This window comes from Hibiscus syriacus, unplaced genomic scaffold (assembly GCF_006381635.1).
Source record: "Hibiscus syriacus cultivar Baekdansim isolate YM2019G1 unplaced genomic scaffold, ASM638163v2 tig00010895_pilon, whole genome shotgun sequence".
NCBI lineage: Eukaryota > Viridiplantae > Streptophyta > Magnoliopsida > Malvales > Malvaceae > Hibiscus > Hibiscus syriacus.
In genome coordinates, this window is record NW_024062237.1 from 1 (window position 1) to 18257 (window position 18257).

The window sequence follows — 18257 nt, forward strand, 5'->3', positions numbered from 1 at the left end:
ATTATAACATATTTTTATTTTTAATTTTATGACACGTTTTTCTCTGTCTTTATGATACATTTTCGGTTGTTTTGGTTGTTGTTTTCGTTTTTCTTTTCTTTTTCCATGGTTGAATTTGACTTCGCCACGATTGATCAAGATAACGTTTATTTGTTATCATGCTGATCTTCCCTGCTTTGGACCATTGGTTTGAATTTGGATATGCGATTTGCGTTCGTAGATAGTATTTTCAGTCGTTAGATTTTAATTTGTAGTTTATCGATGATATTTCAATAGTTTCATCCCTTTTGTGATTTGGTTACTGATACAGTAGTTAGTATCTACCTTAAATTACAGGATTATTAAAATTATAAATGATCAAGAAATAAAAACTTAGAACAAGGAGTTGAAAATTTATAGTTTCAATGAAGATTATTACACTGATGATTTAGAAAACGAAACTTATATTGGATAAGAATAATTTGAATATAACGGTGATGATGAGAAGATAACTTTTTTATTAACGAAGAAATATGAGAAAAGATTAAAAAAGAACTAAAAGATTACGATAAAACTAGCACTGACATATTTAAATGGACGTGATTCAAAGATTTTAAAATTTAAATAAGTATAACAAAAAAATCAAAGTGATAATCATATAATTTGAAAGACGTTGTTGTAACATGAAGAAGATTATAAAAAATTTAAATAATTTACCTAATAAAAACACGAATCAAAACTAATAAGCGTAGTTGAATGTCGAAAACTTATTGAAGCCCGTAATTGTTTTTACCATCCTTTCCTAACAACATATCATAAAACTGAATTGGATTCTAAATGGACAAGCCCATGAGCAAACTCAAATAAAAGGCCAAGCAAAACCATAGTTTGCTTAATTTTCTTTTAGAACTCTAATTTTTTATTCAGGTTGACGCCTCAAGGATTTCGCTTTTTTCTCTCGTTTTCTCCTTATAAAAGTTTCCGAATCGATTGATTGTGATAAATCTCAGTCTTTCCTGCAATTTTCTTATTTCGAAATTCGAATCAAAATGCAAATTTTCAAGTATTTTTTTCTTTTGGGATGCATCTGTTCATCCTCTTCTCTTTGTAGCAAAAAAAAAGTAATTGCTGAAGGAGAAATAACAAATGCAGATAGTGAAAAGGTTAGCTTACCAGATCATTGAATTCTGTTTGTTTTCCTTGGTGTCAAATGGACTTACCTACATATTTTCCCTGTCCCTTTTTCAAATGAAAATTTGTTATTTTTTTTCTGATTTTATTAATGACGAGGGATGAATATTCATCTTATCCTACACTCTGATGAACCTTGTAGATTCTATTTTCGCTTATTGGTATTATGACGCCATTTGATTTGGTTTAATTTATTTCTTCTGAATTTGTAAGTGAAGGCAAATGATGTAAAAGCTCTTGCTTATATTCTGAAATATGAATGTAGACTAACAAACCCAGCTTATTATCTGATGCCTTTTTCTCTTTTTCAACCGAACATGAACCCCTTTTTTTATTTTGTGAATTGATGATGAGAAGAAGCAGACGGGCGGTCTGAATCTGATGCCACGTTGTATGTCTGCAATTTCCCACTTGTGGAATTTCTGAGTTTTAATTCCAACTTCATGTTTTAAAGCTGATGTAACAGTTGCATTCTTATGCAAAGTTTAGTTATTCCTCGACATATGAAGTTTACTATTGATTAACGACGTGTTTTTGCAGTGCTGATCTTTAATTCTTTATATATGATTAATTTATGAATAAATGTTCCAATCGGTTATGGGTTGGATTAATTTGAGTGATTGTAAAATAGTATTAATCTTTTTAATTTATACATTCTCCAGACAATGTTGCTTGAATTCAAGACTTTTAAAAAGATCGATATTCTCTTATATCATTGAAACTATTAGTGAATTCGATGCATTAAATCATATTAATACAAATATAGTTTGAATGTGTAGATTACTCTCGTGGGGTACATATGAAACTTTTGGTTGTTGAATGGACTAATAACAGATCAAATTTAATTGTATATGTGTTTAGATAATGTGAAATATTCAGTTTTGATCTTGAAAAATCTTTCCAAATTAGCTCTAAACATTAAGTTAAAGGCTAATTGAATCTTACAATTCATAGAATTTATAATACATGATATATAGTATCATTTTTACAAATTTTAATCTTAAATGCTATGTTATCACTTAACAAATTACTAACGGAATTAATTAATAAAAAACAAAGGATTGTAATTTATAATTAAAATATAAATTAGATGGTTTTTATTATATATATATCCAAAAAATATTATTTAAATGAGGTTTTTTATTATTTATTATTTTTGAATAATTTTAATTAATAATAAGATAATTTTTGTTCAAAAATTTTCCTCTAAGAAAATAATATATTTTTTTATAATTAAGATGAAATATTTTTTTAACATTTAAGTCAATTTAAAAGGGATGAAATTATGGGAGGGACGACTATCCAATGGTTTGTTAGTTCTAATGTACGACAATAATATAAAGTTAAGAAAAGACGTTATTGAAAATGTTAATATTTTTTTAACATTTTCGATAATTAAGTAGCGAAATTAACATTTTCAATAGAAAAAAATAACATTTTAAGTATTGTTCTACCGGAAATATTTAAAAAAACTATTCCAATGATTTAAGTTAGTTGGATAGTCCCAGCATCCACGACTCGTCGTTATAAAGTACACCGTCTCTCTATGGTGGTGCAATTGTCCCCAAAGGAAATGGCGGGAAACATTTCCCCCATATTACAATTTTTTTTGCTAACCATATTACACATATTATAAGCATTTCAATAAAGTAATGGTTGCTACTGATCTAAGCATTTCAATACCCGTAGGAACCCACGCTCGAGTTGGAATAAATTTTCTATTATTCTTGAATTTGAATTTAAGTCGTGTATTTTGATTTGGTATGATTTGATTGTTCTACTTGTATAAAATATTTGATTCTAATTTTTGTTTCTTTTGTAGCACCGATGTATGGCTCGACGTTGATTACAGTAGCACTCAAACATTGATTTTGAAGTGAAACTGAGTGATAGAATTGTCGAGTTAATTATTGAGAATATAATGACGTATGATGTTTTGGAAGTTGAGGATTTGGATTCTACTACTAGAGGAGCTGGTGGATTTGGATCCACTGGTGGAGCAGATTTTGGGTGCAGCTAATCGATCTTCCATTTTCTTCTAGATCAAGATCAGGTAAGCTTCACCGTTTTTCTATTATGATCCTTTAATCCTTTTTCTATCAGTTTTCCCCCCTAATGATTTAAACGTTTCTTTAGGTTATTAATAATAGGCATTTAGATTTTGGATAAAAGTAGCCTTAAAATGTATATGGAAGTAGATACAACATCAGTTTCGAGGGAAGTAGGGAGAGAGTGAGGGATGAATCAATCGTTAATTATATGCAGAACAACTGAAAATTAGAAATATGCAAATTATTATTATTATTATTATTATTTTGAGACGAATTCTCAACTTTCTTTATAAATCTGCAATTCATAACACGGATTACAAACCACTACAGGAAACAACATAACCCAAATTATAATCCCAACAAAAACCACCTAAATACAAGCTATAACCCTAATCCTAAGCTAAAACATTATGATAAAATGACTTCAAATTTACTGAAAAACCTAATTCCTAAATCATCTAACCACCAAATCCATACAAATACGGAAATAAGAATCACAGTTTTAGGTACTTTACAGGGAAAGAAAAATATGTGGAAAAATTTTCTCGGTGATACAGACAGATCTCTTAAACAAATTACGCTTAAATAGTTTTGGCTATTTTCTATTTTTAAAATTTACAATTAAACTGTAACACACACTTGCGAAAAGATCTCTGGCAATCTCATCTAGAAGTCCATTAAGCACATACTTCTCCACATCCCTTATAACATCTTCTATCTCATGAAACCCAACCATGGTGTTGTTCCAACCCAACCCCACATACAATTCAGATCTGGTTCCCTGTTGAAGACATCGGCTTCAAGCATTTTTGGTAGGTAGTCTTCGAAAGGAGAATCTTCCCTCCCGTCCCCTCCATATAACCTCAATTTTTCAAAGTTCTTGCACATTTGCTCGACCAACTCATCCAAGGATTTTGCTTTGTATGAAGTGATGGATACTTTCAGAAATGGGTGAACACTTACTTCCTGCCTTCTTCCTTTCCTTTTCATTACTTCGTAGCCAGTGTCTAAAACTGGCTTGCTATCTTGGTCGTGATAGTCATGACTGTTTGCATAAAGAATGTTTATAGGGATGTTTTTGAAAAGTGCCTCTGCTGTGTTCATAAATAGTTGGCTTTTCATAATTATCTGTTTGAGGTGATTTTCACTTTCTGTTAGTGGCTCTGGCATAGAAGTCCTTTGATTTTCTGGCTGTGGGATATAAGAGGTTTCTGTGTTCTCTTCACGAGTTCCTAAAAAACAATGAACTTAAGCAAATAAGTTCCGTTTTCCCTAAAACCATTCCTCAAAAGCAATAAAAAAGAAAGCATTTGATACTGCCACTACCATGCCTTATTTGATAGAATGATTAGGAGAAACTGGGGTTTCCTTAAGATGATATATATATATATATAGAGTGGACTTTTTAGGGTTCGGTTCTATATAATGAAGTGGGAAACTCAAGCATGTTTGTTTATATTTTTTTTGTCTTGATTTGTGCTCATAAACACCTATTTTAAATTTTAGTTGGTGTAGGCTCATCTTTCTAGACCCTTCAGCAAACAAGAAAAACCTTCCATGGAAAATTTGAGAAAATACATAGGAACTGCAAAATTTACTTACCGTGTTGTGGATCAGGTACACTATCCTTGAACTCATGTTCATTGTCTCTGCCGGAATCAGGTTCTTGATCTTGCTGTTCTTTTGTAGCCATTGGCATTGTATTCTCACACTGAATAAGATCAAAACAGTTATTTGTGTTCCACTCAGAATTATGAGAGTGACTTTGTCTAATATAGTTGGTTAATGATTGTAATTATGGTGTGATCTTACGCTGTCTTTTGTAGCTAAAGCTTGTTCACTTTGGCTTTGACATCCATCTTCTAGGTTAAAGCACAAAGTTGGATTTTGCTGTGCTTCTTTCTGCAGTCGGGCTTCGTGTGATGATTGTAGGTTTGCTCCTGACACATTGGGTCTAATGATCTGTGTTTCTATGTCTTCGGACCTGCTGGCTTTCATTTTCTCTGCTTCTTGGGTGATAGCAAGTTTCTCCTGCCTAATCTGTTTCCTCTCTTGCAAATTGGAACCTTGATGCTTCATGGTCCTCGGCATGTTATAAACATTTGCACCTTTTTTGGTCATTACTTCATTAATCTTTCCAGAGACCCCGAGTTTATGCCCTTTTGCACTTCTCGCATTCATTGTTTGAACTTGAACGGGTTTCTCATCCACAGCAAATGGGATGCGGGCTTTTGCTGATTCAGATTCTTTATCCCCTCGAGAAGAATGCAAACCGGAGTTTCTGCTTAATGAATCTTTAATTCTGAAATTTAAAATTATTGAATTCCTATCGCTGGCTGGAGTTTCTTGGTGCCTACTATCTGCTAGTCCATTGAATTGCGCTGCATCAACATGTTCGGTAGAGCCTTCCCTAGTAGTTGCTGCTTGATTCATTTGCAGCTGCTTCTTTTGCAAATTGGTTGCACCGGATATTGGTTTGGAGATACTACTTGATGTTGGTTCATGTCTCTTTTGTTTCTTCTCCTGCAATTTCAATTTCTGTTGCTCCCTTTCTTCTGATTGTCGAAGCTCCGATTTTTGGAGCATGTGAACCTGTTGAAACCCATGATTATATTGCAGCTTTTGTTGACTGCTTAGGAGAAGCTTGTTAGCAAAACTATTTTCCCCATGAAGCATGCTTTTGCTATACTCTGGCTTTTTGGCTGTAAGTGCAGCTTCTGATCTTTTATGTACAAGTGGTATCATCTGCTGCATCTCATCCTTGAAAATTGGTTCCTTGATTTCACTTCTTTCAGTGTCCTTATGTTCCCTGTGCTTTATACCATCATTGTTTCTCTCCTCCTGATTTTCTTTTCTACTTCCAGTGCTATGATTCGACTGGGCAACGTCACTGTTTGTCTATCTTAATTATGGCCTTTCTCAAGCTTGTCACAGAATTTAAGTCTTCCAATCCCTTTCGAGGTGGTAATTTGTCACGAACATCAACTCTTGCGCTACCATTTCTAGTTGTGAATGTTTTTCCTGCTTGTGATGTAACTGTATCCTGAGCCAAAGGAATCTTGCTGGCTATTGTTTCCTTTTGTTTTGCTGGTGGGAGAACTGGGGTTGTGGAATCTTTTGTCCTTTGTTCAGCTTTCTTGATGCTTTCCTGTGCAGGTATCTTTGCAGTTATCCCTTCTAACTTTTTATTTCCAGACTCCTTTTTGGTGACTTTTGAATCTACATTTCCCGGAAGTTCATCAATCCCCATCAGCTTTGCGATTACATTTGGAATTCTGGATTTCTCTTGTTTAGACTGCAATGGAGTTGAGTGAGTTTGTTCTGAGAATGCAGTGAGAGTTTTAGTGTTTGGACCATAGCTAATTGATCGTTTGTGAGAATGTAAATTTGGGGAAGCTCCAACTTTCTTGTCATGCTTGGAATTAGTAACCTCTGAAGAGTAGGTAAGAGCTGCCAACCTCAGCTTAAGTTCTGTTCTTGCAACTTCTTGAATGTCTTTATAATTTCTTGTGGGTCTATCAAAAGAAAATATTGGCCTACCCAATTGTTTCTGATCGGCTACTGTGTCGGTGTTCTTATCATCATCTTCATCCTCCTCTAGCAATGTTAACCGACTTTTTCTCTGCGGCGTTATCAAATAATCCGAAGTTTCCTGCATGTTTACAAGCAACTTTAGAGACTCTTCCAAATCCATTGCTCCTTTCAACAGTTCCCTTCCAATTTCTATTGAATATCTGTCAAAGTTGAGGCCATTAGAGCAGGCCAGGAGGATCTGATTTAACTTTCGTACACCCCTTGATATTTCTTCAATATGGATATGAGAGAGAGTAGGGAGTTGGCTACTTGAAGGTTGATACCTGCTTACTGCTCTGTTTCTTCCTTCCATGTTCTTGTAGTATATCTGTCTCCTACCAAAGTTTTGTAGAAAACTGAAAATCGAACTAGTTCCTGAAGACTCTGCTCTTATCTTTCCTCCATTTTCAAGTGCAAAAGCTAGGGCCTTCGACAGATCTCCCATTTGTTCTGGTTTCTTCCCTCCCCCAAAAGGAACAATCTGATTCGATGCCTGGCTAGTGCTGAATGATTTCCTTCCTCCACTAGGCCCAGTCTGAAGGAAGCCAAACATTGAACTAAATGAAATTGTGCTATCTAATTATTCTTGTTGTATGACCAGGCTATACTTTAGACGGGGAAACTTACAGCTTTGACTGCCTTTGGGTCCCTGGATGATTTATAGGTTGCCTTGGAGTAAGCATATGTATCTGCTCAAACACGCAACAAAAGAAAAAGACAAATTATACATTAAAGTTTCTTGCTGATGGGGTTTCATTAGCTAGCGCTAAAGCTCTATTTTCATGAGTCTAGCCTTACACGGGGTTCAATTACTTAGCGCCACCAAACTGATAACTTCTCCTGAGCAAGCATTTTCATATATCATTGTATTATTTTAAACTCATTCAGAGATTCTTTCCTCTATATCATACTATGCAGTAAATGTTCTCGTTTTTAAGTTTTACTTTAGGTGAAATGGTTCAGATTCATAGTTGGAGACGATTAGTCTGTAAGAGTTAGCAAAGTGGAGCAATTATGTTGCACAACATATGCTAGACAAAGCTAGGTTGCCTTAAAAAGAAAAGATCAAAGGATTCTACACCCTATTAGGTTCATTGATCAACGTCACCAGAAGAGAATAATTGTTGCATAATTGTGTGGTTGGTTTTGTCAGGTAAGAGAATAGAATCAACTGCTTTGAGACTTGGATGGTAGCAGGGGATGGGAAAACGTATCTCCAGGAAGAAAGAAGAGAAAAAAAAATGGTAATTGATGCTAAAACGAACCATTTCATCAACCGAATGTATGTGCATGATTTGTATATTTGTGTGTATTTTTTTTAATTTGCATTAATTAGTTTCACAAAAGTGCAGCAGTTAGCCATACCTCCTGTTTTTTTCTAACTTCTTGAAGACGTTGAATAAGAACCGTGATCCATAAAAAACTTAATTCACATTCATAGGGTTTTAACTAATGTTTTGGAGGATAATGGAATTATTTGATTCATGCCCAACAAAGTGTGTTTTTAGCAGAGATTTCAGGAAACGCTCACATGCAACCATTGGATTTGAACCCTTTAAGTTCTGAAAGGCAGTCATCCGCTCCTTCCTCGAACGAAGATCATCTAACAGCTTCTGTGCAAAATCTGATCTCTTTGCCATGTTTAGTATTCGAATTCGAAGAAGGTACCCTTTAACTCTCCTTGAGCTAGAATAAAGATAGAATTTTCTTACATTTGTATTTTGCTAATTACACTTTTAGAAATAAGTAGGAATATGTATGTTTATTTTCTTGAGAAAAAAGAGAGAATATGAATGTTTTTCCCCTCTTCTCCTTAGTTGGGAGAGTTCTTTCAAAGTTGGGTAAGTTGAGGAGTCTAGTCTTGCTAGAAATAAAAATAGGAGTTTGAAAATTTTATGTTAGATAGGTTGACGTGAAAGTTAGCTCTCTTTCTCTATCTAGAGGGTCTCTGTAAGCATTTCCCGACTTTGATTCTAATTCAAGCAATGACACAAAAAGGTTCCATTTAAAGGGCTTCCATCCCAAGCCTTTACCAGTATTTTCCCCTTTTTTGTTTGCCAAACTCCCTCTCCTTTGCATCCAACTAATGGTCAATAGGCATATCTCAGCGTTCAAAATCTTGGATTTGGTGAAGAACTTAGAATTCTACGGGAAAAACAAAGTCTACATCTCTTCATTCATTCACTATCTTTAATGTTTCTTTGCTCTCCACACTCCAAATACAAAGTGTTGAAAGATAAAAGCAAATGGGTGGCTGGAAAGTCATAGCAGCCGGCGGCAGCTTTTGTTTTTTTAATTATTATTTTTGTTGAATTATGCAAGGGATAATTACAACATTTAGTCACTAAACTTTAGGGTATTTACAAATTAGTCTTTAGATTTCAACTATAAATATTCTAACTCATTTAGCTTCAAAACTATCCCAAATCATTCTAGCTTTATTCCAATACTAGAGAATTTAAAGAGTTTTCTTGAGAGTTGTTTCTCCTTTTTATCAAGAGAGAATTGTCATTGTTTTCTCTTTGGTAATCGAGAGAAGTTGTAATTCTTATTTTCTCATAGTGAAATTCTTCTACCGTTGCCCGTGGTTTTTACTCTATATTATTTAGGGATTTTTCAGATAAATTTTGTCTCTTTTATCTTCATTTTTATTTTCTCAAATTATCAATTGTGATTTTGCTCTATCCGTCAACAGTCTTTCGTAACAATTGGTATCAGAGCCAGATTTGAGTGTGTAATATCTACTTATTGTCTTTGTGGTTGCCACCAAAAGGTGGATCTTCCAACATAAGAAAGTAAGAAGGTATTACCCATTCTTTTAAGGTTCCAGAGAATTATTCACGATAGTGAAATAGTGTGAGTTATCCGTAATAGAAGTTATGGTAGCGAAATTTGATATTGAAAAGTTCAATGGGAGAAATTTCTCATTGTGGAAATTGAAGATGAATGCCATTATGAGGAAAGACGGTAGCCTAGCAGCTATTAGTGAAAGGTCAGTAGATTTCACAGATGACAACAAATGAATTGAGATAGATGAGAATGTTATGACAAACTTTCATCTAGCATTAGCAGATGTAGTATTGTCAAGCATCGAGGAGAAGAAGATATCTAAGGAGATATGAGATCATCTCACCAAACTGTACGAGGTCATATCGTTGTACAATAAAATTTTCCTTAAGAGGAAATTGTATACTCTCCGGATGTCAGAATCTACTTCAGTGACGGAGCACTTAAACACACTGAACACGTTATTTTTTCAGTTTACATCCTTAAGATGTACAATAGGAGAACAAGAACGTGCTGAACTTTTACTTCAAAGTCTACCTGATTCATATGATCAACTCATCATCAACTTGACAAACAATAATGTCACCAGCTAGTCTTCGATGACGTTGCAGCTGTTGTTCTATAAGAAGAAAATTGGCGCAAGAAAAAGGAAGACAGACAAGTAAATCTGCAACAAGCAGAAGCGTTAACAATGATGAGAAGGAGATCAACGGAACGTGACCAAAGAGTAGTCATAAACATGGTAGATCAAAGTCGAAAAGTAAGAAGAATTTAAAGTGCTACAACTGTGGAAAGAAGGGTCACTTGAAGAATGATTGTTGGAGTCTAAATAAAAACTCCAATCCACAAGGCAATACGCAAACACTACAGATGATGGAGATGCTCTATGTTGTGAAGCGTCAACCACCCCTGGAAGGTAGAAAGAGATATGCAAATATATGCTCATTGATTCGGGAGCAACATATCACATGACCTCAAGAAGAGAATGGTTCCATCAGTATGAATCTGTCTCAAGAGAATCTATGTGTAATGATCATGCTTTAGAGATCGTTGGCGTGAGAACCATCAAATTGAAGATGTATGATGAAATAATTAAAATTGTTCGAGATGTGCGACACGTGAAAGGCCTGAAGAAAAATTTATTATCCTACGGATTGTTGGATAATAATGCAAGCAAGATTGAAACACGGAAAGGAATCATGAAGGTGTTCCATGGAGCGCTTGTGGTACTGAAAGGCGAAAAGATAGCAACAAACTTATACATACTAAAGGGAGAGACTTTGCTAGAAGTAGAAGTCTCTGTTGCTTCATGTAGTTCAGATTCTGCAATGCTATGACATCAGAAACTTGGACACATGTCAGAACAAGGAATAAAGTCCTTGTGGAGCAAAAACTACTTCCAGGCTTAACAAATGTATCACTTACTTTGTGTGAGCATTGCATAACAAGTAAGCAGCACAGACTGAAATTCAACACATCAAATTCTAAAGACAAAAGTGTTCTAGAATTGGTTTACTCTAACGTATGGCAAGCACCAGTTACATCCTTTGGCGGAGCAAAATACTGTCTTGTTTATTGATGACTACTCCAGGAGATGTTAGGTGTACCCTATTAAGAAAAAGTCAGATGTGTTTTCAAATTTTAAAACTTCAAAGCGCGGGTGGAACTTGATTCTGGAAACAAGATCAAGTGTTTCAGAACAGATAATGGAGGAGAATACACAAGTGAAGAATTTGATGACTTTTCCAGGAAAAAAGGCATCAAAAGACAATTCACAGTGGCGAACACTCCTCAACAAAATGGAGTGGCAGAGCGGATGAACAGAACCTTATTAGAAAGAACAAGAGCAATGTTGAGGGATGCATGCCTAGAAAAATCATTCTGGGCAGAAGCAGTCAATACCGCCTGTTATTGGTGAATCGAGCTCCATCAACTGCAATAGAGCTGAAGACACCAATGGAGACATGGACTGGTAAACCAGCTGATTAATCAAACCTCTATGTATTTGGAAGTATTGTGTACGTGATATACAACTCCAAAGAAATTTCAAAGTTGGATCCAAAATCTAGGAAATGCAAATTCTTGGAGTATGCTGATGGTGTAAAGGGGTATCGCTTGTTGGATCCCACTGCCCGCAAAGTGATCATCAACAGGGATGTTATCTTTGTAGAAGATAAACTACAAAGAAAAGAAGAAGATGATAGTACTGAAAAGCCAGAGACTATGCAAATACATGTGGAAAAAGAGTTTGAACAAGGAGATTCTTCTGAAGTAGAACCAGCACGTGATGAACAAGAACCAAAGAGTTCTGAAGCTCCAACAACTCGTCAAACAAATCGTGTGAGAAGACCTCCCAATTGGCACTCAGATTATGTTATAGAAGGAAATATTGCATACTGCCTTTTAACAGAGGACGGTGAGTCATCAACATGCCAGGAGGCAATAAATAGTTTAGATTCTTCACTATGGACGATGGCGATGCAAGAAGAAATTGAAGCCTTTCATAAAAATAATACATGGGACCTTGTGCCACTACCACAAGGAAGGAAGCCAGTTGGTAACAAATGAGTCTTCAAAATCAAGCGAAATAGTAACGATCAAGTGGAGAGGTATCGTGCAAGACTGGTGGTCAAAGGATATGCTCAAAAAGAAGGTATTGATTTCAATGAAATCTTTTCTCTTGTGGTTAGACTAACAATAATTCGAGTAGTCTTGGCAATATGTGCTACATTGAACTTACATCTAGATCAGTTAAATGTTAAAACAATTTTTCTTCATGAAAATCTTAAAGAGAAATTTACATGCTCCAACCTGAAGGTTTTGAAGAAAAAGGAAAAAAGAACTTGCCTTGCAGGTTGAACAAATCTCTGTACGATCTAAAGCAAGCGTTGAGGTATTGGTATAAGAGATTTGATTCCTTCATTATGTGCCTTGGATACAACATACTTAATGCAGATCCTTATGCTTATTTCAAGAGGTCTGGTGATAACGATTTTGTTATATTGTTGTTTTATGTGGATGACATGTTGGTTGCAGGACCCAACAAAGATCATATTGAAGAATTGAGGGCACAACTGGTTAGAGAATTTGAAATGAAGGACATGGGATCAGCAAACAAGATTCTAGGGATGCAAATTCACCGAGATAGAAGTAATAGGAAGATTTGACTTTCACAAAAGAATTACTTGAAGAAGATCTTGTCATGATTCAACATACAAGATTGTAAGCTAATTTCTACCACTCTTCCTATTAACTTCAAATTATCCTCCAGTATGAGTCCTAGCAGTAAAGAAGAAAGGATGAAGATGTCTCGAGTATCGTATGCATCAGCAGTGGGAAGTTTAATGTTCGCTATGATATGCACAAGATTAGACATCGCACAAGCAGTGGGAGTAGTTAGTCGGTACATGGCGAATCCAGGCAAAGAGCATTGGAATACAGTAAAGAGGATCCTGAGATACATCAAAGGGACCTCAAATGTTGCATTATGTTACGGAGGATCAAACTTACTAATCAATAGGTATGTAGATTCTGACTATACAATGGATTTGGATAAAAGCAAATCTACTACAGGATATGTGTTCAAAATTGCTGGTGGAGTTGTAAGCTGGGTTTCAAAATTGCAGTAAGTTGTGGTTGTATCAACAACAGAGGCAGAATATGTAGTAGCTACACAAGCCAGTAAAGAAGCAATTTGGTTGAAAATACTATTAGAGGAATTTGAACACAATCAAGAGTATGTCTATCTGTTTTGTGACAGTCAAAGCGTCTTGCATCTAGTAAGGAATCCAACATTTCATTCAAGGACAAAGCACATACGAGTTCAGTACCATTTCATTCGTGAAAAGGTGGAAGAAGGGACGATAGATATGCAGAAGATCTATACCAAAGACAACATAGCAGATTTCATGACGAATGCGATCAGTGCTGATAAATTTACTTTGTGTCGATCCTCTTGTGGCCTGTCAGAGACGTAAGCAACATGAAGATAGAAGGTAGAAAGAGTGGTGTGAAGATATGTTTGTTCCAATCAAATCTTCAAGTAGGAGATTGTTGAAAGATAAAAGCAAATGGGTGGCTGGAAAGTCATAGCAGCCGGCGGCTGCTTTTGTTTTTTTAATTATTATTTTTGTTGAATTATGCAAGGGATAATTATAACATTTAATCATTAAACTTTATGATATTTACAAATTAGTCCTTAGGCTTTAACTATAAATACCCTAACTCATTTAGCTTCAAAACAATCCCAAATCATTCTAGCTTTCTCCCAATACTAGAGAATTTAGAGAGTTTTCTTGATAGTTGTTTTCTCCTTTTTATCAAGAGAGAATTGTCATCGAGAGAAGTTATAATTTTTATTTTCTCATAGTAAAATTCTTTTACCGTTGCCCGTGGTTTTTAACCTATATTATTTAGGGGTTTTCCACGTAAATTTTATGTCTCTTTTATCTTCATTTTTATTTTCTCAAATTATCAGTTGTGATTTTACTCTATACGACAGTCGTCTTCCGCAACACAAAGTTGTGAACTTTGCATTGAAGCTATTCATTCGCTTTGCTTTGCTTTAATACTTTATAGTTGAAAAATAACATAATAAAATTTAAGATAGTGGTAGCAAGGGAGAATCTAGTGGGAGAGATGAGAGACGACTCTTTTGGGAGCTTTTAATTGACCCCACCGTTATAAGAGAAACAAAATTGGGTGGGGAAGGGTGTCAAGTAATTAATCTGAGTGATGAGTTTAAACGTAGGATATGCAAATTTGCAACACAAAAGTTTTATTTTTTAACTTAGATTTAAGGTTTAACTTTTTATGTGATTTTTTTACGTACGAGGTTTAACATGGATATATTTAATTTTTAAAATTAAATATATTTAAATATGTTGTGTGATGGGTAGGGATACTAAAAAATACATGATCCGATCTGTCGCCCTAATTAAAAAGTATCGGGTATTTATAATGAAAATATTCGATTTTGTGGGTTCAGTATCCGGCCCGCTGTTTTTCTCGAGTATCTAGGTCAGGCTCAAATCACAAAATATCTTTTAACTGGGTACTCATTGACCCGATATTTGATTCCTTATATATTTTTATTTTATATTAGATTTTTTATTCTTGGTTATCAAATTATTTATCCTAGCATTCTAAATTTCTAATTTCTTAAATTATTTCACCATAACATTTTAAATTATTAATGTCTTAAATTATTTTACCCTAACAATCTAAATTATTTCTCAAATTATTTTTTTAACTTCAAAATATTTTAAATTTAATTATGTTTTTAAATTTTATCTTTTAATTATGTATTTATCTTTTTAAATTTTATGCGCTGATTATGTATTATATATCTTTAAATTTTATATTTTATATGTAAGATTTTTTTAAAATAATATAATTTAAAGAAAAATGCAAGTTTTTAGATTTTACGAGTACCCATAACTAGAAAATGTAGACACTCAAATCGAGTACTCAAAGGGTAGAGATACGAGAAAATCCTAAATACCCGATATTTCAGCTATTAGAAAATGCGAGTACTCGATTTTGAATGCTCCTAATGGTGGGTTCTCTTTCTTGTCTACTTTTTGGTTATTATCTAATTATCTTGAGCGTTCAACTGGACAGGACAACAAGATTTTGGTGAAGGTGGGAAAAGGGGATAGTTGAGGGAATTTCTGTTTTATTTTGCTGTGTACAACGATAAATGGCTTCAAATGGAATTTACAAGGTTTCCTAGCACATAATTGTATGAATTAGGACAGCGTACAAATCAATTGGAAGGCCATTAGAATTACTTTACTATTCAACCCAGTTAATTTTTTTATTATATTATAATAAATTTAATTTTCAATATTTATATTTTTTATCCATTTAGTTTTAATTTTTTTAACTTAAAATGATCTTTAACTTAAAAAAATCGAATTAACCTTTTGTTTTTCTAATAGAAATATCGGCTCATATGTATTTTATGATATTCTTAAATCTTTTTAATTTTAATTTTGCTAAATTAAATTATTTATTAATGTGACATATTAGTATTAAATATGCATTAATGCAGAGTGTTATGTCAATATCATTAAGAGTTGATGTTTTAATCAGTATTTTTATAAAAGATACAATTAAACTCTTTTTATGTATTTTTATAAAAGAAATATTATAAGGTTAAATTTAAGCGAAAAGGGTGAAATTAAAAAAATGCCATTGATGACGTAATGTTGAAGGTTGAATTGTCAAAGGTAGCCTGGTACTGTTGCTTTAAGCTAATAGGGTAGGGTTATAGAAGGGGAAAAAAGAGTAGGTTGGTTTATGTCCGATACTATGAGCTTTGTTTATGGCTCGAAAAACTTTTGGGATATGTTCCCCAGTGGAATTAACATTGAGCCGATGGATCTTAATAGTTTTAAACCATCATACTAGATTTATTAATTTTGCCTTAAATAAATTATTTAAAATTATTATTTAAACTCATCATACTTTAATAAAAAAAACTCTTCATGCTAATATGATTTTTAGTATAAATAGAGGTGTTAATAAATAGAGTGTTCGATGAATTGTTTGCACAATGTTCGTTTATTAAGTTAAATAAAAATTATGAATAATTTTTTTATGTTTATTTAATAAACGAAGGTACATGAGCAGAGGTGTGTTTGATTCGTTTATGTTCACGAACAAACTTGTTTATATGTTTGTTTATTAGGTTCTCATTTCCTTTTATTCTTTTAAGTCTTAAATATAGGTGAAGGTAGGGATTAAATTCAACATATAGTAAACTTTGAAGTTTGAATTGTGAAGCGTAAGGAGCTTAAGGACTAGTAGTATCATTGTACCATTTTCTGTAGTTTGTAGATAATGGATAAAAAGATAGGGTTGGTTGTTGAATATTATGTGAATATGTTCGTGAATGCTAAACAAATTGAACATTAACACTTTTAAAAATAAATAAACAAATATGAATACGATATTACAAATTTAAACGAATACGAAATGAACATGAATACCTTCAAAAATAAACAAACTAGCATGAACACAATCTTATTCTTTTAAGCCCGATTTATTTACACGTCTAAATATAATTATTTTGACTCATCAAATAATTAATTTAGATTAAATATTATAAAAAATTATTATAGTTAAATTGATTCATAATAATTGAATATAAACCTTGTTTTCATTTTATTGAAGCAACTTATAGTTTGGTAATATTTTGCGTCATATATATATTAGTAAATGCTTTGCCAACGGGTACTTGATGAGTTACGTAGTTCTTCCTTTGAATGGAATCTGATGCCGTTCACCTCAGCATGATCAACCACCCAATCTTATCTTCTCACAATTTGCAACATTTGCTCTGTCCTTTTTCGCATTGTTTAGTTCTCTTTAAACTCTAGTGTTGGCGTTCCGTCTCTTTCATTTTTCGCTCTTCCACTTCTATTTCTATGGTCGACTCTAATTGCCATTTATTTTTTCGTTTCAGAAATAAAAGGCTTTGGTAATTTAAAACTTTTTATATATATAGAAAAACAATAATAGAAGTTTGGTAAAATGTTACGTCGTTTCATTAGATATCACTGTTACTTTATATATTTGTCATTAGATTAAATTATGCATAATATATTTAAATTTTAAAAATAAATTCTAGTGATTTTATTATCTAGTTTATTCACATAACACATATTTTTTAAATTAATCCAATGTGATTATAAGGTAATATCTATTCAAAAGACTTAATCATTTAACAATGAAGTCTTTAATATCTCTATAGACGACGTACTTGAACTTATGATCTCTAGAGATAACAACCATCTCTTAATTATTGAGACTGCTTAGTTTATACAAAGAACATATGTTTTAGTGTATTAAATGTAAATTGTTAAATGATTTATCTAAATTCAATAAAAAAACAAATGTTCAATTTTTATTTAATGTAGGGTCATTTTTTTTGAAACTAATATTATTTTCAGAAATCGCTACCATGGTCATTGCTTTATGTTCAATTTGTTATCACATGCCTTATTTTGATTTTGATTTTTGTTTTAAGTGGATTCTGTCCTTTTTTTTCCTGGAAGCGGAATTGTCGAAGCAAGTAAATAGTATACATGTTATATAAATGGTTACCGTTGAACTTACCTATTTAAACAGCATATTTTTGTGTCTGTTCAATTAATCCATTATTAGGTTAAACTAGCATATTTATTATTCCGTTTTACAGCATTTTAAAACTTGTACATTAACAATAGAGATCAGGTGCAGGGAGGGACATGCACTTGGATACATAATTTTGTATTTCTCAAATAATTTGCTCTCTCGGTAATCTATATTTGAGCTTGACATTGAAGTTTATCAGCATATAATTGTAGTGATGATTGCTGCTTGTTTCGTTGAAATTCATAACGAACCAAACCCGACAGTCATCTGTCACTGGCGAACCAAACCCGAGCATTGATGTCGCACCCGATTGTGGTGAACTTGTTCTTGATATTTTTTAAAACTAACCTCCCAAGTGTCATCTCCATTAGGGTTGATTCAGCATCATCAAGTTGATGCAGTTTTAAAAGGGCTCCCACACCACACATAAAAGGCTGTAAGTTCAGTGTGAACTTCAATGTCTGTTAAATGCACAAATTCTTCAAAGTTTAAAGATGGGAAGTTCATGACAAGATAGCCGGCGACAACCTACGC

At 33.4% G+C, this 18257-nt stretch overlaps 1 protein-coding gene and 1 non-coding gene across 2 annotated transcripts; one reads left to right on the forward strand and one right to left on the reverse strand.

Annotated features, from left to right (window-relative positions):
• The first annotated feature begins 1384 nt into the window (after positions 1-1384).
• LOC120204437 lies at positions 1385-1468 on the forward strand. The gene has a single exon (XR_005523934.1). It is a non-coding gene; the product is annotated as a small nucleolar RNA R16 (small nucleolar RNA).
• Positions 1469-5215: 3747 nt separating this feature from the next.
• LOC120204435 (beta-taxilin-like) lies at positions 5216-16841 on the reverse strand. Its single transcript, XM_039204531.1, has 4 exons — positions 16837-16841; positions 6202-7063; positions 5346-6119; positions 5216-5287 (listed from the first exon to the last, which is right to left on the reverse strand). The coding sequence occupies exons 2-4, from the start codon at positions 6913-6915 to the stop codon at positions 5216-5218; spliced, it is 1560 nt and encodes a 519-aa protein (XP_039060462.1). The 5' UTR covers positions 6916-7063; positions 16837-16841.
• Positions 16842-18257: the final 1416 nt, after the last annotated feature.

What these genes read in the sequence shown, in the direction of transcription:
- LOC120204435 (XM_039204531.1), bottom strand. Translation starts at nt 6,915, where the DNA reads ATGGATTTGGAAGAGTCTCTAAAGTTGCTTGTAAACATGCAGGAAACT. An exon ending in ATGGTAGCGCAAGAGTTGAT is followed by an intron (nt 6,120 to 6,201) that starts GTTCGTGACAAA and finishes TAATTAAGATAG; the next exon opens with ACAAACAGTGACGTTGCCCA. An exon ending in TCTCTGGAAAGATTAATGAA is followed by an intron (nt 5,288 to 5,345) that starts GTAATGACCAAA and finishes TGAAGCATCAAG; the next exon opens with GTTCCAATTTGCAAGAGAGG.